At 36.2% G+C, this 22,981-nt stretch overlaps 2 protein-coding genes across 4 annotated transcripts in view; one reads left to right on the forward strand and one right to left on the reverse strand.

The window, feature by feature from the left end:
* Positions 1–15,856, reverse strand: LOC106063898 (protein PFC0760c-like). Its single transcript, XM_056039394.1, has 3 exons — positions 15,793–15,856; positions 10,460–10,915; positions 1–383 (listed from the first exon to the last, which is right to left on the reverse strand). Exons 1-3 carry the CDS (start codon positions 15,854–15,856, stop codon positions 1–3), a joined length of 903 nt encoding a protein of 300 aa, XP_055895369.1.
* Positions 12,008–22,981, forward strand: part of LOC106063889 (large neutral amino acids transporter small subunit 1-like) — a 23,900-nt gene continuing 12,926 nt past the window's right edge. The window contains exons 1-2 of one of the 3 annotated variants that reach the window (XM_056038237.1): positions 12,008–12,026; positions 15,773–16,365. In XM_056038237.1, coding sequence (XP_055894212.1) covers positions 15,945–16,365 — 421 coding nt within the window. In that variant the 5' untranslated portion in view covers positions 12,008–12,026; positions 15,773–15,944. Of the gene's footprint in view, positions 12,027–13,079; positions 13,224–13,247; positions 13,479–15,772; positions 16,366–22,981 lie in introns of those variants that run through there. The other 2 variants (XM_056038236.1, XM_056038235.1) reach the window with 2 other exon arrangements.

Below are 22,981 nucleotides of genomic sequence, written 5' to 3' on the forward strand. Positions count from 1 at the left end.
TTAACTAATAACTGACTTGGTAAAGAAATTCCTTTTCAAAGGAACATCTTTGACATCGATGCATTTCATAAATTGATCTCTGAAGCTTGAACTCATTTTCAAAAATATAAAAAAGTGACTGGATGAATTGCAAAAGTCTATGATGAAGAGCAACAGAGCCACCATCACAAACAGATTGCTATATTTTCGTAGATTGTAGAATTCTGGTTCCGCCAGTTGGCCGATGTTAAAAATAAATCTGGGAAACAGGTTGATGATGTAGATGCTGATGATGGTCAGTAATGTCCTTGACACTTGTTTTTCTCGCTTGGAAGTTTTTTTAGTACTTGTATGATCTTGATGGAGATGTGATGAAGACTTCCTCAGTAGAACTAAAGTCAATGCTGAGCAAATACACATCACAATGAAACTGATAGTTGGAATCAGTATGCCAATACTTTGATAATAAACCATGACGATGCCAGATTTTTCAATATAGAACTGACTTAAAGTAAATTTGGCAACACTCGTATTTAAAGTCTGGCTAAATTCAAATTTAATGGTATATATGAAATACACTACTATGTAAGCGCCGAAGGTAAAGATCGAAATTATTATAACAGACAACAGACTAATTAAAGGTGTTAGCAAAGACTTCGCAGTGAAAGGTTTCCAGACGCATAACAGTCTCTCCAGCGATAAAAATGCGGCAAGGGCAAAGGTCACGTAGCCAGCATATAGAGATGTGTAATCTATAGTTGGAAACGTGACGTTGTACCACGTGACACCTAGGGCTTTGTTGACAAATTCTATTGGAATATAGAACTTGGCTACAAACCCGCAGATAGATTTAAAGAGATTCCAAACAGAGATGGCAGTCATGGAAACTGTCGAACCTTCCTTAAAACCTTGGAGATAGAAGACAATAATATTGAGTATATTGGTAATGATGCCAATAAATGCAAGGGGAAGTAAGAATCCAAATTTGATAACAAACATTATTTCCCCTAGAACCTCATTACTGACTAAAACTTGTGCTGATGAAAGAGAAATTGTGTCCCCTGAAAAGTTATTAGATGCTTGTAAATTTGATGCGTTGACTATCATCCTAAATACAGTCGACACTTCTAGAGACACCATGATGAGCCAAGGGAAACCAAATTTCGTTGCAATAAATTAGATTTGTTTCAAAATTAATTATTACAAATTCTATGCGAAGACATGCAAAGATATCAACACCACAATTCTGTCATGTTCAACATGAACATATACGTTGCTAAAGAACTATATGGATGAAAGTCGCTAGATTGATATCAAATATACTAGAAAGTCTATAATTACTGTCTAGCACTGATGCCAAGTATTCTAATGTGTTTGAAATCAATTTTTTTAAAACCTTCAGATTCTTGCGTTAACTCCTTACTATAGATTCACAAGAAATTTTTACAATATATAGTGTCGCTGTGACATATTGTAATTTGTTACTTAATTGGCTCAAAACAAAAGTGTGTTCTCTTAAGTACAGACTTTCATTCCCATAGGTCAGGTCTATTATTTAAAAAGAAATTACAGAAAGAAATGAATCAATAGTATTTTTTTCAGGACCAATCCGCTCTGAAGTGGATTTAATGACACATTAATAAGAGGTACTTCAGGCCGTTTCAAAACTATTATACAGTAAAGTGTTAGTCGTAGCTATTAATTTGTAGTATATTGTTTGTTCTAGTCAATAATAATGTAAGCTGTTTCATTCTATCAACATACACCTGACTTTGTTTTAATAGCATACTATAGAACAAAAGTTCTTACAAATTATAAGGCTGTGACAAGATTTTAGCTAAACCTTATAATATTATAATAATATTCTTCCCTAGTGCTATTAGAGCATGGAATGGGTTGCCTGAGCTAGCCAGGAAAACCAGTGACTTGGCAGAATTTAAGTCATTGGTTAATATGCATGACTAAATGCATGACGCGTAGGACGTAATCATCTTCTTTTTTGAAGTAACGTCTGTATTATATAAGATAAGAAGATATTATTATTATTATTACCTTACTATTTATTTACTTATTTACTTTTTCAATGTTTCTTTCACTTGTATGAAGTTAGAGATATTGTTTAGACGTGTATTAAAATGGTTGATGTTATCGTATCTTAAGAAATGCAGACGTAACTTCAAAAAAAAAGATGATTACGTCCTACGCCTGTTGTGGACTTGTAAACGTTACTTCTCCCACATCATTTCTCGGATCAAGTGGAAATTGTATCGCAGCTACCACGAGCACGGTGCCTTGAGGATGTCCAGACAGATGTACAAAAGCTTTAAGTCCGAGCATGGAGACGTCAAGCCCAGGATAGGACAGAGCGTGACCTCCGTGACCCGTGTATGTCGAAGGCGCCGGACAGAGTGGAGAGATGTGTTAGAGCAGGCCAGGCCTGGCCATGGGCTGTAGTGCCACTTGGATATGTGGATTTATTGTACCTAACAAAATATAAATCATTTTTTTAATCAACCAATTAGTCAATTAATTATTCATAATTAATAGTTTTGGTTTATATAGAAAAAAGGACATAACTTCTATATTACTAAGAGATATTGTTGTAGATATGGAGATATTCTTTGTTTGTTGTTTTTTTTTGGTTTATTTTCTACTTTTTGGTGCGTTTTATACTGTTGTTTTAAAAAAAAAACACTATTTTTTAATTTCGCCTTTTTAGTCTTATAATTTTAAAATCATTTGCAACCCACAGATGTATGTACGTCACTGTGTTTTTTGGAGAAGGAAAAGTCATTTGTGAAATTAAGACAGTCTTGGGTATAGTCTTTCATCATTGAATTATTTCAGTTGACTCTTATCTTTCATTGTGAGAAGAGGAACCGATAGTAGGCTAGTCTATTCATTTCCTCTGTTTTAATCAATCATAGTGTGTTGTGGCCCAATACATTGTGTGGATCAGTTGGAGTGGGGGAAGTTCCGTGCAGCCTTTCCAAAAGCACGTGCAACACGGAAGTCTACCTTATCATCTAGGTTGGCATATGATGCTTCCGAGATAGACAAACTTATTAACATTTGCTAGTTTCTGGCCATCTATAAGAATGTCTGATTCCGTGGCAGATCTATCTGGAGGAAGTTGGTGCAGCACTTCTGTCTTTTTTTTTTTTTTTTACATTTATGGTGAGGCCAAATTTTTTACAGGCGTTGGCGAAGAGGGACAGGCTCTTTTGAAGACAGAATAGCCAGATTTTAACAGACTGTAAATCTCCAAATCTAAATAAATCCTTTCGAGCTCTTCCTCTTAGTCAGCTAGTGGATGTGGGGAGTGCTGTAAACTCCCCAGGGGTTAAAAGGGCGGAGCGACGGTGCAAAGTCTGGTCGCGGGGTATGCGCGATTGGTTGTCGTTCGGTCGTTCGGTCTTCTATGGTCCCGGGTTCAAAGCCTGCCCGCTGCCATCCTCCGTCGTCCTGTGTGAGATTCGGACTTGGAAGTAGATTATCTTCAACTCTGAAGGAGCATCTGAAACATGTAACATATTGTTGTTACCCTATTGGCGGCGCGATAGGGCTAACTGTACACATGTGACACAGGCCAGAAAGACAGTTAGTGTCGATGGGCAAGGGACAGTACTGGTATGAACTTTGCATGTGAATATGACCCGTGTTATGGTCATCTGATGATAGGCCTGTGTGGACCAGAACAGAGTGGGTAAGGCAGGGCAGTTCAAGACAGGACAGCGAGGAGACCAGGACTGTGAGTCGGCCGGGAAGTCGGTCCTGGTGGAGTCCTCTAGTGAATGTACGAGCCCAGGAAGAGATGGAGACAGTAGAGTTTAGTACGGTGATGTACAGCGTAGCATTTTTAGTTGTTGATGTGTTGCCAATGGACCTCATTCTCCAACCGTAAACAAACAACATTTAGCACGTGGTGCTCTATCTCTTCTATATAATTTACGATCTAATGTTTAATTCATGATGGTTGTCACGTGACAGTTTTTTTTCGTTGTTTTATCAATAAGATCACGTGACTAAATGTTGTTTGTTTACGATTGGTGAATGGGGTCCATTGTCTAGTATTGGCTGTTATCTATTTATTTGACCATTATTAAAGGACCAGAATGTTTGGAGCTCTTGTAGTCAGATTCTTGTGTTGATGTTTTGTGTGTTTAGCAGTGTTTACAGAAGGCCTGATTAGGAAAGATCGTAACAATATTTTACAAAAAACTAAAAACATTTTTCTTCATTTTAAGTTTCCAAAATTCATTATCCTTTGGCCTACAACCCACCATTTATTCTGAAGAGCTCATGTCAAGTAAAGTTTAAAAAAAGGGATGCGTGGGTCGTGTCGATTCAGAAGAGAATGGACGTTTACAATGGGCTCGTTGGTCGTAAGATCACCCTCGTGTTTAGAAGAACATCCTTTAGTCTTGACGTAAAAGCGTTAATTCAAAGATGATATGTAACTCTCAACAATTTTATCTAATGTTCGAAAGTAAACGCTAGACTTCAGTTAGATCTATCCAGATTTAGCATTTAGTCTTTTTTAAAAATAGCTTTTTGAATCGGTCTTATGGCGGACACTCAGGACATTCCTTACGAATTGCGGGGTCCAATTCAATTGTTTCATTCGAGGCTCCTCTTCTAATTTTTTTTTTTACAATAACAACTATTACTATTAATTCGATGATTTTATCAACATTTATTATTCAACATACATTGGAAGCAACTCCAGCGTAATAGGCGCCAGTGTATAAATGTATAAATCTGCTCAAAGTCATTGTATTGTAATAACTGAAGTGAGGCAACTCAACGAGGACATAGACGTTTATTTACATAGAGACATGACAAACACAAAGGGCATCTGCCTTGAGTACAGCATCTCCATATTGGCTCTCTCCTTGGGCGGAAATCGTTAGTCTCTTCATGTCAACATCCTGTTCTAGTTTGGTTACTAGAAGTGCGCATCTCTGCACTAGCCTGGATGGTGGTGCGCATGGCAAATTCATAACAGTATATTCAATTCTAATAATGGGTCCATAGATCAAGACTCGGAAGATGGCGCGCAAAATGTTCCTGAACGTCAATTGAATTTTTTAACTCTTGAATAGTGCCTACATGCGGAAATACCCGAAGGCGTAATCTATCAAGATAAAGATTGTTTACTCATCTAGCCAAATTTAAATTAATTTGTTTAAATACTTTGAAAAATTACAAAAAGAATGTTCCCAGTGTGGCCAAATAGATAGTAATTCTCTTCCCAATGGTATACATCCTGTCGAATTCCTCGGAAAAAAGTTTTCGAGAACCGCGTCCAGCCACCCAGGATTTTGAACCAATGAATTTGCAAGCTAAATAGAGGAATTGTACAAAATATTCTTTCGAGAACTCTTTTTTTTTTTTAATCAGAAAAATCTTGTTTGTCTCGGAGACCTTTAGGCGTCGCCTCTGCGAATAGTTCCCGGGGCAGGATACCCTCTCCTCTCTGGGCCTCTGTATCGAGGTCAGGGTTGCTTACACGGTCAGCCACCCAGGATTTTGAACCCATGAATTTGCAAGCTAAATAGAGGAATTGTACAAAACATTCTTTCGAGAACTCTTTTTTTTTTTAATCAGAAAAATCTTGTTTGTCTCGGAGACCTTTAGGCGTCCCCTCTGCGAATAGTTCCCGGGCAGGACACCCTCTCCTCTCTGGGCCTCTGTATCGAGGTCAGGGTTGCTTACACGGTCAGCCACCCAGGATTTTGAACCAATGAATTTGCAAGCTAAATAGAGGAATTGTACAAAATATTCTTTCGAGAACTCTTTTTTTTTAATCAGAAAAATCTTGTTTGTCTCGGAGACCTTTAGGCGTCCCCTCTGCGAATAGTTCTCGGGGCAGGACACCCTCTCCTCTCTGGGCCTCTGTATCGAGGTCAGGGTTGCTTACACGGTCAGTGTTTCCCAAGCTTTTGACCTCTGAGTACCCCTTTGATATTGTTTGTAATGCTGAGTATCCCTCCCCTCCTCCAATCACATTTTAATTTATTAACAGAACATAATTAAATGGGTATTTACAAAATATCAGCTTAGTTAAAGAGGTGCAAGGCGTACCCCCCTCCAAAGTCTTTCCCAAGGCGTACCCCTCTTTGGGACACACTGGTGTAGCCAGGGTCAGACTGGGTGTCAAAATCGGCCCGGGCCTCTCTATTTCGTACGACCCATAAATTGTATATTGTATGATGGACATCCAATTCTAGGTCAAAATGTTTTCAAAATCATTCTGTCAAGTTTGATAATGTATCGATAGCTGTACACATGCATACAGTGAATATAAATACTTCACCCAGAGGGCCTCTTTTGTAAGAGAATACTAGAAAACCTTCCACAATGTGATACGTGCCGAAGTGACATCCATGCGGCCCTTATCTTATAAAACAGACGTGATTTAAAAAAAAAAAAGATGATTACAGTGGTTCTACCTGCCCATTTAGGTACCGGCCCACCGGGCATTTGCCCGAATGCCAATATAGCCAGTCCGCCCCTGGGTGTAGCCCAATGAGTGAATAGTGCTGACCAAAAGAGGTCACCGACGAATTTATGTTCCTCCTTTTATTTTGTTTCAGCTCTTCTATTTTTCGGCAAAAACAAATGTGTACATTCGCTTAACCAGACTCTTGAGTTTTATTTTAATCGTTTTTGCAATCTATCAAGAATTACAATTGCACAAGCAGAGATAATTGATATTGTACATAGAAACAATCGGTTATGTATCAGTTAATGCCCTTTGCTCGGCCCGCGAAAGTGGAAAAGCCCCTATTAGTTTTGTGTGGTTTGTCTGTCTGTCCGTCCGTCTCGTTTATATCGTAAAAACAGATGAGCTATTGAAAATCCGATAACATGACATTTTAGATTTTTCAAAAGTTCAACGGCTACTGTTTCCTAAAAGCGAAACGTTTAACTTTTAAAATAAACTATACAAGCAGCTTTTTTTTTTAAGTAGGCCTACACCACATTTATAATCATTCACTATTAATATGAGTATTAATAGCCAAACTATTTTGAATTATGAAGAACTATATCGATAAATGAGGTTATTTTTCTGTATATTTTTTAAGTTATACAAACGGTTTCGTACTTTTCTAAAATAATGTTCCTAAAAATATTTATATTAAATAATTCTGTGTTTTTTATTATACAGTAACGATATATATGTTTGAGTGCCAGATAACAACGATGTCTTGGTGTTAAGATGAGATTGTGTTTATCAGACAACGCGTTTCAGAGGTAATATTCCATAGAAAATTAGACATTTAACAAAAAGGAACAATTTCTTCCTTGAGGACTTGAATAAGAGAGTCACCGTTTACAAAACCATTACTTAGATAATCATTCAATAACATCAGTAAGGCCAGGTTCACATTGAACCATATCTCGGTAAAGATCATTTTATAGAATACATATGAATATCATCAATGAAATAATAATTCCATCCATCCATCCCAGTGGCGCTACAGCCCATGGAGGGCTCTGGCCTGCTTCAGCACATCCTTCCATTCAGATCTCTCCTTCGTCTACACGCCCTAACCACAAGCTGCTTCAGATCTGCTTCCACATCGTCAATCCATCGCATTCGGGGTCTGCCTTTGGGTCGCCTGCCTTTTGCTTTTTGCCTGTATACGATTTTCGCTCCTCTGTTATCTGACATTCTTTCAATGTGACCTGCTCAACGTAGTCTGTTCTTTTTTATTTCTGTCACTATTGGTGGGTCTTCATACAATTGATATATCTCATGGTTAGTGCGTGTCCTCCACCCTGTTTCATCCTGTATGGCACCATTGATTTTCCTATGAATTTTTCTTTCCCAAGTATTAAGTAAATTTTCAGATGTCTTAGCCTTTGTCCAGGTCTCACTTCCATACATTGCTGCTGGTCTTATTATGGTTTTGTATATTATTTTCTTGGTTTTCCTTGAAATCGTTTTGCTCTTAAGTAAATGGTGGGTGCTATAAAATGCTCTGTTGCCTCCTGCTATTCTTTCCTTTATTTCTGTCAGTAGGTCATTTTTTAAATTAATAGTACTTCCTAGATATTTGAAAGTTTGGACGTTTTCAAATTCGTGGTCTTTGATTTTGATATGTTGTCCCTCTGTTTGATTGTCTCTTGTCATTGCGATGTACTTGGTTTTACTGTCATTGACCTCAAGTCCTGCTGGTCGAGATGCTTCTTCTAGTTGTGTGAAGGCTCTAGCGATGTCAGAGGTTTCTTTACCCAATAAGGCAATGTCATCGGCATAAGCAAGGTATTGCAGAGTTTGGCTGTATATCGTCCCTGATGGTGGAGGACCATGTTTTCTCTCCTGAAGTAGTTAGTAATAGTTCCCCTCGTGTGTATGTTTATATTTCTTATAACTCTCTCCAGTGTTAAATTGAAAAGCATGCAGGAAAGTGCGTCTCCTTGTCTTAATCCTCGTTTAATCCTAAATTCCCGTGAGTGTTCTCCTTGTATTATGACTTTACTTTTTGAGTTGTTTAATGTCATATGTATAAGTCTTGTCAGTTTGTTGGGTATTCCAAAATCCTGTAGAGTGTCATATAGGTATTTCCTTCTGATACTGTCAAAAGCCATTTTATAGTCTATAAAGAGTTGGTGGATTGGTATGTCGTATTCATGACATTTTTCTAGTATACATCTTAGTGTGAAGATGTGGTCGGTTGTGGATTTGTTGGGTCTGAAACCACATTGGTAGTCACCTAAGATTTCTTCTGAATATTTTCCAAGCTTCTTAGTTATAAGCCTAGACAGTATCTTATAAGTCACATTTAGTAGAGAGATTCCTCTGTAATTACAGCACTTTAACTTGGATCCTTTTTTGTGTATTGGGGTTATAAGAGCCGTTTCCCATTCTGTTGGTATTACTTCTTCTTCCCAAATTCTTGATATTAGTCTGTGTATTTGGGAATGTAAGTCTTTCCCTCCATATTTAATTAGTTCTGCTGTGATTTGGTCCTCTCCTGGTGCTTTGTGATTCTTCATGGTCCTAATTATTTCTGATGTTTCAATGAGTGTTGGTGGGTTCACTTAGGGATCTGGTCCTCCATGTGGCAGTTCATATTCTCCATTGTCTCCATCTTCAGTGGTATTTAGGATCTCCTCAAAGTATTCAGCCCATCTCTCAATGACCCTGCTGTTTTCTGTAATAAGCTGACCATCTTTGTTCTCACACATGTGTGATCTAGCTTGAAATCCGTTCTTTTCATCTTTTATTTTCATATACATTCCTCTCATGTCTCCCTCCTTTGCTAGTTCCTCAATTTGAATCATCTTGGACTTTTCCCATTCCCGTTTTTTTCTTTCTCACAACTTTTGTGGCCCTTCTTCTTGCTTCATTGTATTGCTGTCTAGTGTTCCTGGTTTCTCTCTGTAGCATTATCATTCGAGCATTATTCTTCTCTTCTATAGTTTGTCTGCATTCATCATCATACCACCCTATTTTCTCGTTCTTTTGTTTAAATCCAACTACCTCTTCTGCTGTTCTTTTGATAGCATGCTTTATTATTTCCCAATGAAATAATATTTAACAGTAATAAATATCCGTATCTTGTGTTGTGTTTTAATTCAGGTCATTCAGCTATTTGTTTTATTATTATTATTATTATTATTATTATTTTATTGATGCATTTAAAAAGCGATCCCCCCTACCTTCTTTCTTCCCCCTTCCCTCACCCCTTTCCGACTGGTCCAGATAAGTGATAGGATTACTTTTTTTGAAGTAACGTCTGTATTTTATAAGAAAAGATAAGATAAGACCATAGAGTATTAAGAAAGCTAAAAGCATGAAATAGCGCTAAACAAAAATATTTCTAATGGCACAGATTTATTATTGTTATTCTAGACTAGATCTATTACAAATGTCATGACACGACTGATCCAAACTCATTGATACAATTACGCTTAATATAAGCTTTGTTGTTGGTTTTAAGTTTGTTTTTTTTTTAATTTTCTTCTTTTTTAAATATAGGTCCTATATTTATCACAGCTTAAATTGTTATTGGACTTGAATTTCGATTTCCATTTAATAAAGATAATTAACCTAGACTTTTAATTATGTAACACATTTAAAATGCTTTATGTCATTAGGCCGACATTGATTTGGATCTATTCGTTTCTAAAAAGAAAGTTTTCAAGAAGGTTGTTGTTTTTTTTTGGGGGGGAGGGGTATGGAGATACCTGCTTTCATCCAATGTTGTAAATACAATTCTACTCTCGTTTATGGTCTCTAGACTCTAACCAAAACATGTCTGAAGCATTCGTCAACATCATCATTTCTCATCATCATCATCACCACCATCATCACCTTCATCATCGAAATCATCATCATCACCACCATCATAACCTACATCATCGAAATCATCATCAACAACAACATCATAACCTTCATCATCGAAATCATCACCATCATCATCACCACCATCATCACCTTCATCATCGAAATCATCATCATCACCACCATCATAACCTTCATCATCGAAATCATCATCATCATCAACAACATCATAACCTTCATCATCGAAATCAGCATCATCATCATCACCACCATCATAACCTTCATCATCGAAATCATCATCATCATCATCAACAACATCATAACCTTCATCATCGAAATCATCACCATCATCATCACCACCATCATAACCTTCATCATCGAAATCATCATCATCATCATCACCACCATCATAACCTTCATCATCGAAATCATCATCATCATCATCATCATCAACACCATCATAACCTTCATCATCGAAATCATCACCATCATCATCACCACCATCATATCCTTCATCGTCGAAATCATCATCATCACCACCATCATAATCTTCATCGTCGAAATCATCATCATCATCATCATCATCATCAACAACAATATTATCATCAAAAGCAACAAGAACATCATCAACATCATCTCCATCATCACCACCACCATCATCATCATCATCATCAACTCCATTTGAGTGAGAGCTTGAGAGGTTTAAGTCCTCCCTTGTAAAAGCCATGGACAGAAACCCTGCAGTTTTGTGTAGTACGTACTTACATACGCCAAGTTGCAAACCATATCATACTAGTTTAAAGCATTAGATATAATATATAAAGGTCTGTGTATTAACAGCTAATATTTTTTTTTGTGTAGCCAAATTCGGTGTACAGAATAAAGGAAATATTGATAATTTAATCATTCTTTTTAAAGTTTAACTTTAGTTGTTTTTTTTTCCGCACTTTTTGGCACAGTAAAATCAAATGTCTAGGCTTTATCACTTGTTTATGAGATGAACCGTAATCTCTCGCGACTGAAGGAGAATAAGATGACATTAAATTAACATTAAGCCACTAATCCTACTTCTTATTAGGATCTAATACAAGTAGTCTAGTCTAGTAGTGACTAAGTCTAGGCATGCCCACAGTAGTACAGTACATTGCAGTATATTTGCAGTTGTGCAAATGATCTTCAAAGAATTAAGTTTAAAATGAGATGGAAACCACTGAACAGTTCATCTCTTGTATTGATCTAGTCATATGAACGCTCCAACATAACATTGAGAACGAAGAAGAAGAAAAGTTTAAAATGAAATTTGATGCTGTAGTTTGCTTAGTTTTTTCTCAATTAGTTACTTGAAGTTTCGTATATTTATTTTTATTTTAAGTAAGCCCCGCGACCAGTAATGTAGTAAAAAAGTAGCATTCATACCTTGTGGTCAGATGATGTAATGGTCATCTGTGGCCTACGGTTAACGAGGGTGTTATGTGGCCAGCACAAGGACCTTTACTTTTCCCCAACTAATGTCAGGTACCCACTCAGAGCGCCCAAGGATTCCGAAATAAAAATCGCAGTCTTCACCGGGATTCGAACCCAGGTTCAAAAGCCAAGCGCTTTACCGCTCAGCCACCGCGCCTCCGACCAGTAATGAGTATCAGCCAAATCAACCAACGACTTGGCAGAGTGGAAGTATCTAATTAACGATGCTCGACTGCATTAGCACATGGATATACCTAGGACTTCATTGTCTTCTCTTTTGAAGGTACGTGGGATTTGTGGCAGACTGTGGCTGGGAGGCTTAAACAGCTTGTCTACCTATCAAGGGGACGCGAGTTCGACACCTGTCTCGAGCAGAGTTGTATAGACGCAGCACGGAAAACCTCACAGACGCCCTCTCCCGCACGGGACCATAGCGCACCGAGCTTGTTGTGAGCTGAAAATTGCGCTATATAAAAACTATTAAAAACAAGCAAAAAAAAAAAAAAACTTTAAAAATAAAATAAAAAAAAAGCTTATCTAAGGAAAACAAATCCGTCCTTACAACTATATCTATCAATAATGTAGAAGTTATTTCCTTATTCGATAGGAAACAATATAATTAATTACCAATAATTAATAAACTAATTGGTTAATTTTTTTTTATTGATTCATATTTTGTCAAGTACAATAAATAATTGTTTAAAGTATCAACTTGATCGGAGAATGCGAGTGGGAGAAATAACGTGTACAATTATTTAAGGGGACAAAACCTTACAAATTTAGCGATATCCCTTGTTGGTATCAAACAAAATAATTAATTACCAGTATAATTTGACTAATTATATTATATTCATGCCTTGTCTACGCCAATGAATTATTGTGCAAAGTTTCAACTTGATCCGAGGTTGGGTGTGGGAGAAATAACATGTTAAATCTTTTTACCAGACAGACAGAATGATTTGATATAGTAAAAGTAAAGTTAACGTTCCAGACCTTGTGATCTATAGAGCTGATATAAGCTTTGTAAAAATAAAGTCTGTAGCTAATAAGGTAAGATATTTTATTTTGAGGGGAACGAACCACAAGTTGTGGTTGGTCCACAACCCCCATCCTGCCAGCTACGCCATGAAAGAAACAATCATATTTAGAATTATATTTAAAATTTTCAGTCTATTCACTACAAAAATCCCCATTCTCCGCCTCTTCGATCTGGCTGGTTTCATTTTAAGGGGAGGCGAATAATAATAATAATAAAAATCTTCACTACAGCTTTAAGCCCAACCCACTTGCGTGTGATTTCATCATCACTTGCTTTGACCTAATTCCTTCTGATGTGGTGTATAGCAATCTCGCACATAGTCCGCGCCTTTTTGGCTTCTTATCGTTTTTATTAAGTTCCTTTTAAAGTAATCTTGTATTGTCGTGTGTTTTTTTTTAAGTTGGTGTTGAGAATAAAAGAAAGAAAGAAATCTAATTTGTGGTAACTTTGATTAATTTATTTCACTCTTCTTTTGCTTCTTTTTAGCTGTTTCTGAGTTTGTTTGTTTTTTTGGCTTCTTTAGAAAGATTTACTATACAGAGTAGAATCTGGCAATACTAGGTCTAGACACTACACACTTAGCTGCTCCAGGTGTGCAAACAGTAGTGTGTTTGGCGGGAATTAACCTAGATCTATATTTCTGTTTATTTGGATTATTTGTGTTTAGTTTCTTCACACGTTTGTACCAAAACCGGAGTAAGTAATCTAGAATAAAATGTATCCTAAGACAAGGCTACGCTAGTGTCGATTTACAATCATGAATGAGGCCATAGCGGGTCATACACAACACAGTTAGTTAGTAACACACGCGCCCATGCGGTCTTTCACTACTATGTGACTATTCTGTATCAGTGATTCATATTCATTTCAATTATAATTTCAATGAATCTCATTGATTTGATAATCATATATTGAGACTTAATGAGATCTTTATGAGACATAATTAGACTTTTTGTTTCTTTTGTAATTGTGGAATCTAGATCTAGATTAGATTCTAGAGTAATCTAGAGTTACCTAGACCTAGATCTAGATAAATAAACTAGATTTAGATTTAGGCTAGATTTGTTCTAGACTTAACTTAAGTCAAGTTAAGTGTCTTAAGACTTAGATCTAGATCTAGCTAGATCTAGTAAATCTAGTTAGAGTCTTAGACTCTACTCTAGCTAGAAAGCTAGACTAGATCTAGATCTAGACCTATCTCTATTAGACCTAGATCTAGTATTATACAAGTCAAATAAAAGTCTATCTATACTAATCTATAGTAATAGTCTAGATCTAGATTTAATAGATCTAGAATCTAGAGTAGACAATCTAGATTCTATCTAGATTATCTAGAGATCTATATAGATCTAGATCTAACTCTAACTGTAGTGACTGTCTCTGTAGTCAGTGTAGTGTAGTAGTGTAGTCAATCATGATATTGATATATTAGATCTATATATATTATTATTATTATATTATTTATATGCTTCAATGCATATCTTATATTATATCTAAAATTAGTAAAAATCTATCATTCTATCTTAGTATCTAGAATAGATTGATTATAGATTAATCTAGAAATAGATCTAGGATTTATAAACTTTATTATCTAGATATATAATATATATAAGATTATTAAGATTATTCTATACTATAACTAGATCTAGTATAACTATAACTATAATAAAGTAAAATAGATCTATTCTCTAGTCTAGATTCTAGATCTAAATCTATGTCGTAAGTCATAAAGATACATCTAGTCTGATAGTCTAGGGTTTGTTTAGAATCTAGAGGTCTAGATCTCTAGAGATTATATATATATATCTTCTATTATTATTAGATCTATTATATTAAGACTAAGACAAGACTGCTTTATTGATCCTTACGGAAATTCGTTGTGATTACAAGGACTCATTTCTCATATAAAGACAACACAACAGAAAAATACACATAAATACAACAGACAACATAAAGAGTTCATTCAGCGACTACAAATACTACTATAAATCTAGATCTAATTAATTCCAATATGTTAAGCATATTAGGTCATTGATTAACATGCATGACTAAGATTGATACATGAAATGCTAGTCTATATATAGAATCTTGATTTATAAGTCTCAAGTCTTTCTAGAATGAGTAACTAGATTTTACTAGATCTATATTTATATAGTCTAGAATATATATATAATCTATCTATATATATATATATATTAATATATATATATATATTAATATATATATATATATATATATATTAATATATATATATATTTATATATATATTAATATATATAAATATACTAATACTATCTACTCTCTATAGATAGATATAGATCTAGATCAAATCAATGTTATAAACTTAAAAAATATTATATTATATTTATTAGAGTCAATACATCTTAGTTTTAAATTATTAGAAAATGATATAACTCTAGAGTCTAGAGATTATTTATATATCTTTAATTATAGACTTGGTCTTTTAGTGTGATTTAGACTAGAATCTTGGAACTTTAAGACATGCCTTATTATTACAGACTTGAATAATATTGTCAAACTGTAAGACAAATTTCCTTATGGATAATAAATAAAGATTATTATTATTATAGATACACTCTACTCTCTAGAGGCTCTAACTGTAGGATCTAAATTATATTTATATAGAGTATTAAAGAGATAGAGGGTCAAAAGACTTTAAAAAAACAACAACAGATCTTAATAGTCCTTTTTCTTTTTAATAATTCAAATAAAAATACCTAATTACTATTTAAATGGTGTTAAATTAGATTTTAGAACATCTTTAGTTAGATGTGGTGAAGAATTATAGGTGTCTACCAGTCTGTGAAAATTTCCTAATGTAGAGCATTCTTTACTCTAACAGTGAAAGGGAGCCCACTAATAATATTCCTTTTTTTTTTTTTTGTAATATATTGTTTATATTTAATAATAGACCCCCATTATTAACTTGGTAACATTTCAATGTTGTTTTTTTTTGTTTTGTTTTGCAGACTCATCATGCATCTGTTACCTGCCTCTTTGTTTCCCTGTTCTGTGTTATCGAGTACAGCGGCATTCTGATTCTTGTACTGCATTTTCAACTAGTGAATAGTTTGTGTAGATCAGTTAAAAAAACTTTCATAACTTAATTTATCAAGGAAGTTTGCCAACTCTCTAGTTAAAATGTCGGAGGCAGTGCAGCTCAAGAAGCAGATTACACTTTTCCAGGGTGTTGCAATTATTGTGGGAATTATAATTGGCTCTGGCATCTTTGTGTCTCCTGTTGGTATTCTTATGCACTCTAAGTCCATAGGACTCTCCATGATAATGTGGGCCATTTGTGGCGTTTTTAACACACTCTGTGCCCTGTGTTATGCCGAGCTGGGTGCCTCCATGCCCCAGTCTGGAGGAGAGTACATCTACATACAGCGCGCATTTGGGGATTACTTATCGTTTGTAGTTTTGTGGATCAACTTTGTCCTGATCTGTCCAGTGGGCATCGCAGCGCTGAGCTTGATTGCTTCCCTCTATATCCTGCAGCCTATATTTCCAGACTGTCCAGTTCCACACATGGCTGAGAGATTCATTGCTATCTGCTTAGTGTGTAAGTAGTCTCTAAAAGTTTTTCTATTTTTATACTTAATATTTTAAGTTATACTGAAATGTGCCTGTGAACTCATTTTTGTTTGTTTGTTCTTTTAAGATAAAAAAAAATTACATAGTAAATTGTTTTAAGAGCCATCCTTATGCTTTTCCAGCATAACATGGTACACCATATAAACTATACATATTAATCAAAGCAATACAGACTAATAAATTTGCTCTTTTAGCAGATTTAAAGACTTACCCCCACAGTCTGCCTGTAAAGAATACACTGTGTCTAGCAGACTGTAGTTGTTGGAATATACAGACAGTGGGCCATTTCCTTGATTGAAAGGCTCACTCTCATTAGAACAGATTATATTGATTGACCAGACTTTTTTTTTCCTATGAATATGGTCATTTATTTTTGCATGATGGTTTTAGGGGTGACCATAACATACGTAATACCAGTATGTCAACTTTCCAAACAAGGAATCAGTTCATCAATTCACTTGCCATGGGTGGTTTACTACTGTTTGGACACCACAACTGACCCCCTACATTTTTTTTTCTCTTTCTAGCTACATTTTAGGATTCCACTTGACATTCATGAGTAAAACTGTTTTTTCAAATATTGTTTGCCCTTTTGTTTTTTTTTTTTTTGTTTTGTATTTTTCTTGGTAGTCTCTCTATTTCATACATTTATTCTCTCTCACTGTCTTTCATTCATTTATTCTCTCTCACTGTCTTTCATTCATTTATTCTCTCTCACTGTCTTTCATTCATTTATTCTCTATCACTGTCTTTCATTCATTTTTTCTCTCACTGTCTTTCATTCATTTATTCTCTATTACTGTCTTTCATTCATTTATTCTCTCTCACTGTCTTTCATTCATTTATTCTCTCTCACTGTCTTTCATACATTTATTCTCTCTCACTGTCTTTCATACATTTATTCTCTATTACTGTCTTTCATTCATTTATTCTCTCTCACTGTCTTTCATACATTTATTCTCTCTCACTGTCTTTCATTCATTTATTCTCTATCACTGTCTTTCATTCATTTTTTCTCTCACTGTCTTTCATTCATTTATTCTCTATTACTGTCTTTCATTCATTTATTCTCTCTCACTGTCTTTCATTCATTTATTCTCTCTCACTTTCATTCATTTATTCTCTATTACTGTCTTTCATTCATTTATTCTCTATCACTGTCTTTCATTCATTTATTCTCTATCACTGTCTTTCATTCATTTATTCTCTCTCACTGTCTTTCATTCATTTATTCTCTATCACTGTCTTTCATTCATTTATTCTCTATCACTGTCTTTCATTCATTTATTCTCTATCACTGTCTTTCATTCATTTATTCTCTCTCACTGTCTTTCATTCATTTACTCTCTATTACTGTCTTTCATTCATTTATTCTCTATCACTGTCTTTCATTCATTTATTCTATATCACTGTCTTTAATTCATTTATTCTCTATCACTGTCTTTCATTCATTTATTCTCTCTCACTGTCTTTCATTCATTCTTTTTCTCTCACTCTTTCATTCATTTATTCTCTCTTACTCTCTTTCATTCATTTATTCTCTCTCACTGTCTTTCATTCATTTATTCTCTCTCACTCTCTTTCATTCATTTATTCTCTCTCACTGTCTTTCATTCATTTGTTTTCTCTCACTCTTTCATTCATTTATTCTCTCTTACTCTCTTTCATTCATTTATTCTCTCTCACTCTCTTTCATTCATTTATTCTCTCTCACTGTCTTTCATTCATTTATTCTCTCTCACTCTCTTTCATTCATTTATTCTCTCTCACTGTCTTTCATTCATTTGTTTTCTCTCACTCTTTCATTCATTTATTCTCTCTTACTCTCTTTCATTCATTTATTCTCTCTCACTCTCTTTCATTCATTTATTCTCTCTCACTCTCTTTCATTCATTTATTCTCTCTCACTCTCTTTCATTCATTTATTCTCTCTCACTGTCTTTCATTCATTTATTCTCTATCACTGTCTTTCATTCATTTATTCTCTCTCACTCTCTTTCATTCATTTATTCTCTCTCACTGTCTTTCATTCATTTGTTTTCTCTCACTCTTTCATTCATTTATTCTCTCTTACTCTCTTTCATTCATTTATTCTCTCTCACTCTCTTTCATTCATTTATTCTCTCTCACTCTCTTTCATTCATTTATTCTCTCTCACTCTCTTTCATTCATTTATTCTCTCTCACTGTCTTTCATTCATTTATTCTCTATCACTGTCTTTCATTCATTTATTCTCTATCACTGTCTTTCATTCATTTATTCTCTATCACTGTCTTTCATTCATTTATTCTCTATCACTGTCTTTCATTCATTTATTCTCTCTCACTGTCTTTCATTCATTTACTCTCTATTACTGTCTTTCATTCATTTATTCTCTATCACTGTCTTTCATTCATTTATTCTATATCACTGTCTTTAATTCATTTATTCTCTATCACTGTCTTTCATTCATTTATTTTCTCTCACTGTCTTTCATTCATTCTTTTTCTCTCACTCTTTCATTCATTTATTCTCTCTTACTCTCTTTCATTCATTTATTCTCTCTCACTGTCTTTCATTCATTTATTCTCTCTCACTCTCTTTCATTCATTTATTCTCTCTCACTGTCTTTCATTCATTTGTTTTCTCTCACTCTTTCATTCATTTATTCTCTCTTACTCTCTTTCATTCATTTATTCTCTCTCACTCTCTTTCATTCATTTATTCTCTCTCACTCTCTTTCATTCATTTATTCTCTCTCACTCTCTTTCATTCATTTATTCTCTCTCACTGTCTTTCATTCATTTGTTTTCTCTCACTCTTTCATTCATTTATTCTCTCTTACTCTCTTTCATTCATTTATTCTCTCTCACTCTTTTTCATTCATTCAAGAGTCATCATTAGTCTTTGTCATCATTACACAGATAGATACATGTGTAGTGTGTAGAAGTAAGACCAAACCAACTGGCTTTTTTTTTTTTTTTTTTTGCATTGATGTTGTGTGTTGATAGTTCAAATGCTGTTGAGATTAGAGGATACAATATATCATTTTATGCCTTCATGGCTCGGGGTTATCTTGATACTGTGCTTCTTTGTTATCACATGACCTAATTGTCCCAGAACTATGGTCGTTACTGTTTAGTACTTGCTGTGAGAAGAAATGTGTGTCCAAACATGTCATCACGTGAAACGGTCCAAAGATGGCTTCGGGTCAGTGTTGTGCTCAGTTTAATGTGTTCTTTGTACACACATTCATTTCTGGAAATGTTGATTACATATAGGTTTTGTAAGCTGCAGTTAGATCTAATCCTGTTCATACTGGTGTGCACTACTTCATTCATCCATGACAGACTAGAGAATGGACCTCATTCACCAATCGTAAACAAACAACATTTAGTCACGTGATCGTATTGATAAAACTATGGGGGGAAAAAACTGTCACGTGACAACCATCATGAATTAAACATGAGATCGTAAATTATATAGAAGAGATAGAGCACCACGTGGCTAAATGTTGTTTGTTTACGATTGGTGAATGAGGTCCATTGTTTAGCGTGTATTAGTCGCCATTAAATGTTCTTGTGCTCCCCCCGCCCCCCCCCCCCCCCCAATTCTTATAATTTCTTCGGGCGACATGAAAATGTATACATGTCTCGTAGCTCACTTGAGATCTGTGAGTTGGGCCTTTCTGTCTCTTGACATATTCTACGCTTATGGGGGTGATTTTGTTTTTAGTCATCCCGATGAGTTGGCAAGTTGTTTTCACTTCACCCAGGAGATCAAATAAAACCTTCTCAATTGTCAACACCCAGTTTCTGTGCCCTAATTTTAATCAAAAAGGTTATCAATATTGTTTTGTTTTTTCCTTGTCTCCGACTTGAGACTTCTTTATCTTGTACTAAATATGTCAAAGGGAGATACTACGCAGTTCAAAGGGTCAGTCGGGCACTTTTTTTGTATTTGTGGCTTGGGTTCATTATCTTGTTCCTGCATTGCTTGAATCCGCAGCAGTTAATAAATATGTCTATTTATAGTCATCGGTCCCGTCAATGTCAATGGAGTCATGTGCGCACATTGTGGTCCACGAATTCATTAGTGTTATTCGATGTTTTAGTCTGACCTTGTAATGTGTTCACCACATGTTTTCATACGAGTGTAGTCTAGTGATTGCTTATGTTAGGCTCGTCTTTCACGCTATAGCATACTTATTGCACCTATTGCGCTAAGGTCCAATTTCTTCTGTGGACCGGGGGGGGGTATCTGAGAAATAGTTTTCGTGCTGCCTCTAGGTGCTCAGCAAAGTCAGCTCGCCTCGGGATTTGAACTCAAGCCCTGTGGTGGCTAGCCAAGCGGGTATTGTCACTCGGCCACACTTATTTTTCTTTACAGTGTTAGTGGCAAATACAATCGCTCTTTGCGATGTCCAGTATAAAGGAGGGAGAATGTTTGGGACAGCCAAGTTGATGACTGCGTGTCTAAGTCTTTCCAGTGTGTGGGACAGCCAAGTTGATGACTGCGTGTCTAAATCCTTCCAGTGTGTGGGACAGCCAAGTTGATGACCGCGTGTCTAAATCCTTCCAGTGTGTGGGACAGCCAAGTTGATGACCGCGTGTCTAAATCCTTCCAGTGTGTGGGACAGCCAAGTTGATGACTGCGTGTCTAAATCCTTCCAGTGTGTGGGACAGCCAAGTTGATGACCGCGTGTCTAAATCCTTCCAGTGTGTGGGACAGCCAAGTTGATGACCGCGTGTCTAAATCCTTCCAGTGTGTGGGACAGCCAAGTTGATGACTGCGTGTCTAAATCCTTCCAGCGTGTGGCGTACATCTCCTGGTCCAATAAAAGATACATCAAGTGCACTGTATTAATAATGTCAATTAATGTAATTAATTAATTAATGTAGGTTGAGGTTCTCAATTGTAGTCAAACTGAATTTCCACTTGATTGGATCAATAAAATTATCTTATCTTCTTTTCCTACAAGTGCCTAGCTGAGATATGCATCAAGTTATGTCACTTGTTTTGGCAATGGTTGTACGGGTCTGTCTCCCTAACAAATACAGTTCCCCGTTCCCAGCATTCTTTGTCTCACAATTCTTAGTTGTATCAAAACCCTGTCGACATCTATACGTGGGATATTTTTAGACGGTAGCTTTCTTTTAACCTGACCTGCTTACAGCTGGGCCTGAGGGGTACGCGTAATTTGATTTAATAGTAATAATAAAAAAAGCTCGACTCTAGCCACCATAAATCATCGACCTCCAACACTTGGTATCAAGTGCAATGAGAAATTATGTCATTAACGCGGACCTTTTTTAATACATTGACATTTGAAATTCATTCCTTCAGGAAGAATAATCTCCCCTTATTCTATTTTTTAAAATCGTGTAGTTGTTAGGTTCACTAGTCTCCTGTCCCCCCCCCCCTTCCTTATTTTTTGTACACGTTGAGTAAGCGTGAGTACCCACTGGAGGCGCGGTGGCTGAGTGGCAAAGTACTTGGCTTCCGAACCGGAGTTCCTGGGTTCGAATCTCGGTGAAGATTGGGATTTTGAATTTCGGGATCTTAAGGGCGCCGCTGAGTCCACCCAGCTCTTATGGTTGTCGGACATGAGCTGCGGAAAGTAAAGGCGGTTGGTCGTTGTGCTGGCCACATGCCACCCTCGTTAACCGTGGGCCACAAAAACAGATTACCTTGACATCATCTGCCCCTTAGATCAGCAAGGTCTGAATGGGAACTTTGTACTTTATACACCTGCAAAAAAAAACACACACACACACATAAATCGATATACCTCATTTAGACTTGACTTAAGGCTCTTGTTTTCTTTCACAATCAAGATTTCTGTGGTTGAACCCAGACAGAGGTGTTAGATGTGCCGTATCTCAGATCGAACAACAGTGGGCATGTAGTCGTTGCAGCTTGGTCATCCTTTGATAGATTGTGTTTTAGAATAATATCTAGCATGCCAGAAGCGACACTTAGTAGTCCATGGGGCCCTGGTCCAGTGTCATATCAATTCCACGAATATTTGTACCATGGGCTGACCGGGACTAATTGACAAGGGATTATTATCATTTCGCCTCTCCCCCCCCCCCCCATGCGCGGAGCCTAGAGCCGTTGCCCCCGCTCGCCACTCCTTAAGTCCGCCTCTGAGTCTCCATTCGGTTAGCTACTTCTTCTTCTTCTTCGTTCTCATTTTACACGTCAGAGGGTTCAGATCAGTAATCCTATATCGGAAATGAACTGCGCAGTGGTTTCCAGGTCAGGCAGTTTTTGTTCTATACGAAGGTTTTGGGGCCTGAGATGAACTCCAATTGATGGCAAGGCTGGAAGGATCAGTCCTCCCGTAGAGCCTTGGCGAGAAACTCTGCTGTTAGGCGTAGTGCGTTTAAGCTCCCATACAATTGTTTTGGGGCCAGAGTCTTGTTCGGTCCTCTTGATATAGCCTGCCGCTTTCAAGGACATGGTCAGCATTCTCTGGTGATGCTCCACAAGGGCAGGTTTCGGTCGTCCCGACTTCAAGCTCCCGGAACATATGTTGTCTCATTCTGTCCGGTTCTGAGTCGAAATAGCTACTAAATTATGCGATATTATTTTAAGTCTTA

The sequence above is a fragment of the Biomphalaria glabrata genome, chromosome 8 (assembly GCF_947242115.1).
Source record: "Biomphalaria glabrata chromosome 8, xgBioGlab47.1, whole genome shotgun sequence".
NCBI classification, from domain to species: domain Eukaryota; kingdom Metazoa; phylum Mollusca; class Gastropoda; family Planorbidae; genus Biomphalaria; species Biomphalaria glabrata.

Coding starts and splice junctions, on each gene's coding strand:
- LOC106063898 (XM_056039394.1), bottom strand. CDS start 15,856: ATGCAGTACAAGAATCAGAATGCCGCTGTACTCGATAACACAGAACAG. Junction 10,916..15,792: donor ACAGGGAAACAAAGAGGCAG/GTAACAGATGCA, acceptor GTGATGATGGAG/ATGATGTTGATGATGTTCTT. Junction 384..10,459: donor TGATGAAGGTTATGATGGTG/GTGATGATGATG, acceptor GTATTTGCTCAG/CATTGACTTTAGTTCTACTG.